General features: G+C 34.1%; 2 protein-coding genes across 2 annotated transcripts; both read left to right on the top strand.

Annotated features, from left to right (window-relative positions):
- The first annotated feature begins 397 nt into the window (after window positions 1–397).
- Window positions 398–2538, top strand: LOC107480863 (tropinone reductase homolog At5g06060). The gene is made up of 5 exons (XM_016101059.3): window positions 398–558; window positions 679–886; window positions 1555–1771; window positions 1864–1970; window positions 2146–2538. The coding sequence occupies exons 1-5, from the start codon at window positions 467–469 to the stop codon at window positions 2338–2340; spliced, it is 819 nt and encodes a 272-aa protein (XP_015956545.3). The 5' UTR covers window positions 398–466; the 3' UTR covers window positions 2341–2538.
- A 181-nt stretch (window positions 2539–2719) lies between these two features.
- Window positions 2720–5439, top strand: LOC107480864 (tropinone reductase homolog At5g06060). Its single transcript, XM_016101061.3, has 5 exons — window positions 2720–2959; window positions 3149–3356; window positions 3728–3944; window positions 4032–4138; window positions 5027–5439. The coding sequence occupies exons 1-5, from the start codon at window positions 2865–2867 to the stop codon at window positions 5219–5221; spliced, it is 822 nt and encodes a 273-aa protein (XP_015956547.1). The 5' UTR covers window positions 2720–2864; the 3' UTR covers window positions 5222–5439.
- Window positions 5440–5805: the final 366 nt, after the last annotated feature.

The following is a 5805-nucleotide window of genomic DNA, read 5'->3' as shown; positions in this document are numbered from 1 at the left end:
CTTGTATATTATTGCATATAGCTAACAGTTATATTTAAAAGTAATTTTATTGCTGAAACCTCTTTGATGTGTTGAGTCATTCCTATAATTTTAACTCTTGCCTTCATTCCTTTTTCTTTGACGTGCTTGTGAAGCTTCTGGTGCTATTCATTCTATGTTGTGTTAGAATTTTATTTGAAGACGAATAATTGGGGATCCTGAACAATTAGGATTCCACGGTCCTTTTTTAAGAGATCTAATTGTTAATTTTTTTTTTTCGAGATCTAAATGGTCTCAAGGCAAAATTCTCATACACCTATTTGTCACTTTATTCTATTAATTATTAATAACACTAATTAATAATAAGTTAATAATACTACTCCAATTCATCGACCCCATTAATTAATTATTATTTTTAAACAAGTTGCTTGTGAATCGCTAAACCTATATTTTGATTGTTGAATGAAGCAGAGTGATAACTGAGAAAATGGCAGAAGCAGCACAAAGCAGCAAAAGAGGAACTCGATGGTCTCTCAATGGAGTCACAGCTCTTGTCACTGGTGGCACCCGTGGCATCGGGTATCATTTCATTCATAGTTAATTATGTATTGTCATTGTTGTTGTACCCTAAACATTATGATATAATTGCCCATATTCATATTGATTTTGAGTTCAATCTTTGAAACTGTGATAATTAAGGCATGCCATAGTGAATGATCTAGTTGGATTTGGAGCTGCTGTGCACACATGTTCAAGGACCGAATCAGAGTTGAACAAGTGCTTACAAGAATGGAGGAGCCAGGGATTTGTGGTTACTGGCTCCGTTTGTGATGTTTCACTGAGACCCCAGAGAGAGAACCTTATTCAGGAAGTGGCTAACACCTTCAATGGCAAGCTTAACATCTTTGTAAGTACTCTTAATTAATAATGATTTACCCTTTTAATTAAGGTCTTATTAGAGGGGGAAAAAAAGCCACTATAGATCTATATATGTTGGGAGATATTAAATTTAAAAATGGATTGCATCATATGAAAATTTTACCTGACATTGTCATGTATTGATTTTTTTCTGTTGGTCAAATATTTATGTCATCTCATATTTGATGATTTTTTCTATATATCAAGAGTATTCTTTTGAAAAAATCATTAAAAGAAGTTTTAGTTTAACACTGGATTGGGAGAGAATAAAACTGAGTTCTACATTAAATTCAATTAGATTTGTGTAGAAAAAAATGAAGAGTTATCCCCCATTACAACTAAGGTGTTTACTCTGTTGGTTAGGAGAGTGATTAGGAATTGTGCTTCTTGACCAGTATTAAAATGTGAGTGAAAATAAGTAATAGATCATTTTTTTATAAACATTTACCAATGAATCTAATTCATGTACTCTGTTTTCATAGCTTGGAGAAGTCACTCATTGGAGTTAATCAATTACCAACATCATTGATGATATTTCTAAATTCATTACTAAGTTTATATTCCCACAAGTTCACTAAATCGCTTCAAACTCATCTATTAGTCCCTTCGTCTAATTTACTTATCGCGGATCATACATATGCATGGCTTTGTGCTTAGGTAAACAATGTTGGAACAAATTTGAGAAAACCAACAACTGAATATAGTGCTGAAGAATTTTCAGAGCTCATGACAGTTAATTTTGAATCTGGATTCCATCTGTGCCAACTTGCATACCCTCTTCTAAAAGCATCTGGAATGGGAAGCATTGTGTTCATATCATCTGTTGCAGGTGTTACAAGCTTAGGTACTGGATCCGTTTATGCAGCAAGTAAAGGTTAGTTGCTATATCCAGTCATTTGATCTTTTTTCAGGTACACATGATTACTAAACACATAAACAATGATATTTTGTTCATTGAATTTTCAGCTGCAATCAATCAACTCACAAAAAATCTAGCCTGCGAATGGGCAAAAGACAACATAAGGAGCAACTGTGTTGTACCATGGGCAACCAGAACCCCCCTTGTTGAATATGTAAGCTCATTAATTCCCTATCTTCATTTCTTTTAACTGTTTTCTTTCTGAGAACATTTTTATGGTTATGAAGAAGCACTAAACTAAATTGCACCTCTAGTTTCATTCACAATATAATCCTCTCATAATAAAATAAAATGTGTTTTTTACAATTTCCTTTCTTTTATGCTTGTAGTTATTTAAGAACCAACAGTTTGTAGAGGATATTCTATCTCGAACTCCGCTTAGGCGCATCGCAAAACCAGAAGAAGTGTCATCATTGGTGGCTTTCCTGTGCTTGCCTGCTGCATCATACATCACTGGACAAGTTATTTCGGTTGATGGTGGATTAACAGTGTATGGGTTCCAACCCAGCATGAGAATTACCTGAAGTTCCATTAGTTGCTCCTAGTTGAAGACCTTGATCTCATTCGTCAATTTCATTCTTTTATGAATTGATTGTTCCTTTTATTCAAACTCGGTTGTAACTTGTATCATTATTTATAAACAATGAAGCCTCTACTGAGAGAGGTATCCACAAATATGGACTAGCAAATTCAATTTATCATTTGATGATGATTTCACCTTTGATTGAGGAATTCACATTAACTAGTCAACGAAAGTGAGTATATGGAAAAACAGCATAAAATTCCCACCCTTAATTTTCAATATATATTTTGTATTCAATATGTATTTTACACGAATAGTGGTTAATTTTTTATGTATATTTAATATAGTTGTTTCACAATTAAGATAAGGATTATTTAACAATTAACCATGAGTTGGGACTTGGGATTTAAGCAATACACTTAAAAACATCATAATTGAACGTAAACAAATGTATAATTAGGAGGAGATAACCCTTATGCTCAGAAAAATATGTGGACACAGTAAATTAAGTTGGGACATAGTGAAATGGCAGTTGCAGAAAGCAGTACCAATAACAGATCCTCAAGATGGTCGCTCAATGGAATGACCGCTCTCGTTACCGGTGGAACTCGCGGCATCGGGTCACTTTCTCCTTTTATGTTTTTCTTTTTCATTTACTGCAAAAGACGTTATTTTGATCCTTACCCATTTCAATTTCAGCTACAAAGCTTCAAACTTTGGCCAACACAATTGAAAATTTGATCTTTTTTTATTTCCCCTTGATTTCTATTTTATCGGAATATCGAAAACTGTGTTACTCTCTCTTATAGGCATGCCATCGTGGAGGAATTGTGTGGATTTGGGGCCAAGGTTCACACTTGTTCCAGAAACGAAGCAGAGCTGAATAATTGCTTGGATGAATGGCGTGGCAAGGGGTTTTTGGTTTCTGGATCAGTGTGTGATGTGTCATCTCAAGCCCACAGAGAGAATCTCATTCAGAAAGTGACCTCCACCTTCAATGGCAAACTCAACATTTATGTAAGTTAATGCCCCACTTCTAAATTAGAAATAGTAAATGTTGAAATTCAATGTTGTATGTTAAGTGTTAGAGAAATGCTATTTGTACACCAAACTTAGTCACTAAAATCAGCCACCAATGTATTTATGTATAAATACATGTGTGGTTTAATTTATTTTCAATGTCTATTTGTATCCAAATATGTATTTTATACTGGTGGCTGATTTTGGTGTACACGTAGCATAACCTAAGTGTTACTTATAAATTGTAGTAGATTATAATGTTGACCTTATGACTTAATCACATTGAATGCATTCTTTGTTTAAGATAAAAGAAAAGAAGAAGAAAGGGGATCGTTGGGAAATAATCTTGATTCCTTACATGAAATTAGGTGAACAATGTTGGAGCAAATTTTAGGAAGCCAACAATTGAGTACACTGCTGAAGACTATTCACAAATGATGGCAATTAATTTAGACTCTGCATTCCATCTGTGCCAACTTGTGCATCCTCTTCTAAAAGCTTCTGAAATGGGAAGCATTGTGTTCATTTCATCTATTGCTGGTGTGGTGAGCTTAGGTACTGGAACAGTCTACGCCGCAAGTAAAGGTAAGCATTCATACTATTTAACTTTTTCCCTTGCTTATTCTAAAATGTTGTTGTGATCAAATGTTTTGTGTCCAATGCTGTTTTCAGCTGCAATTAATCAGCTTGTGAAGAATCTGGCTTGTGAATGGGCAAAAGACAGCATAAGGAGCAATTGTGTTGTTCCTGCAACCACCAATACACCACTTGTAGAACATGTAATACTCTTGCTTCATGTTTTCAGTTGAGTTAATTACATTTCGTTTTCTTCCCACGGATTCAAAGATAGATTTTATAGAGTAATGGTACATTAACTTTCCTGTTGACTCAGTAGGGACTTCGAAAACTAGTTTATAAGCTTCTGTTCCATAAATATCTGCTAAACTGTAAGTGAAATCTGAAATTTCTATAGTCTGGTCCAATGTAGTTCATCGTTAAGTCCTTTTACATGAAAGTTTACTGATTGTAAAGATGCACTTGAGATATCACTGCAGGGTTAGTATTTTTGTTCAGTAGCATGTGCTTGTCACTGAAGAGTGTGCTCAACCATTAAAAGAGAGTTCAGATTTTTAATAATTAATACAAGAATTTAAGATCCTTCATTTTTCCCAGTTCAATTCTAACATACTAAAGAGCAGTAGATAACATATTCCCCTATGATGAATAACTCAGAGATATAAAATCATAGCTTGTCTGTTGTCTTAGAAATTTCATTGCATCTGAACTAGGCAGTTTCTGCCAATGTATTTGACTATATATACCACCAAGACTTCCTTTTGAGTAATAAAAAAGGGCAATGACTTGTGAAATAGAAGTAACTACTAATAGGAACATGGTGAAATAAATCAATGGTCTTCAAATCCTTAATTCATCAACTAAGAGATGTTGCATAACGTAACTTATCTAGAGTATGTAGTTGTTTGGCTCTTGCATTGTCTAGTTAAGCTGCATGATCAAGATGTACGGATCTTCAAAGTTGATAACTATTTGTGTTTATTTGTTCGTTACTGAAAAATCAGTATTTCTCATGAACTTTGATATATAGTATATACTGTTAGTACTTTTTGTTAATAACAATTCTTGCTCATTGTTTTCTGCTGCCATAGTTGCTGCGCAACAAGAAGTACATAGATGAAATGCTGTCTCGAACTCCTCTTGGTCGTATCGCGGAACCTAAAGAGATTTCATCCTTGGTGGCTTTCCTTTGTCTGCCCGCCGCCTCTTACATCACCGGACAGGTCATTTCGGTTGATGGAGGCTTAACTGTGAACGGATTCCAACCCAGCATGAGAATAACATAACATTCATGTTACTGCCCACTTCCCAGTTAATTATTGTTAACCATCTTCAGAATAAAGGTTCCACATTCTTTCATTTGTTTCATCCTTGTGTCTTGTAAGTGACAGATTATTTCTGTTGATCAAGAACGGACCCTGCATAGATTTCAACTAGTATGAAAATAACATATATTATCGTACTTCTTGATTAGTTTATTGTTAATATTCATCAAAATTTAGGATCTCCTGACTTCAAGTACCCTTTTTCATTAAGAATGATATTTTCGATCCAACAGGAAGCTAAGCACATGGTTGTTAATTGTTAATTTGTTATTAAATCAAACATGATGGATATTCTTAAATTTTTTTTTCCTTAAACAGGATCAAATTATAATTTTTTATAAATACCTTTGCACAATAAGAAATCATAATTCATCTAAAGGAAATATTGTTTGCCTGTGGGCATGTACTATTGTTCTACTACTATTCACCATGTGCCTCAAATCAAACATTGCTTAAAGCTGTGTAAATGGGACCACGTGATTATATTCGTCATTCTTTAGAATTTCGCTCAAGAACAAGAATCATCGTATTGGTATGATATGATA

Source organism: Arachis duranensis, chromosome 3, assembly GCF_000817695.3.
Source record: "Arachis duranensis cultivar V14167 chromosome 3, aradu.V14167.gnm2.J7QH, whole genome shotgun sequence".
Lineage (NCBI taxonomy): Eukaryota > Viridiplantae > Streptophyta > Magnoliopsida > Fabales > Fabaceae > Arachis > Arachis duranensis.
This window is presented reverse-complemented; position numbering and strand designations above follow the sequence as displayed.

Bases quoted from the DNA above. Each gene is read 5' to 3' on its own strand.
- LOC107480863 (XM_016101059.3), top strand. From the start codon at position 467: ATGGCAGAAGCAGCACAAAGCAGCAAAAGAGGAACTCGATGGTCTCTC. The intron at 559-678 runs GTATCATTTCAT...GTGATAATTAAG, and splicing joins GGTGGCACCCGTGGCATCGG to GCATGCCATAGTGAATGATC. The intron at 1,772-1,863 runs GTTAGTTGCTAT...TTGAATTTTCAG, and splicing joins CGTTTATGCAGCAAGTAAAG to CTGCAATCAATCAACTCACA.
- LOC107480864 (XM_016101061.3), top strand. From the start codon at position 2,865: ATGGCAGTTGCAGAAAGCAGTACCAATAACAGATCCTCAAGATGGTCG. The intron at 2,960-3,148 runs GTCACTTTCTCC...TCTCTCTTATAG, and splicing joins GGTGGAACTCGCGGCATCGG to GCATGCCATCGTGGAGGAAT. The intron at 3,357-3,727 runs GTAAGTTAATGC...ACATGAAATTAG, and splicing joins ATGGCAAACTCAACATTTAT to GTGAACAATGTTGGAGCAAA.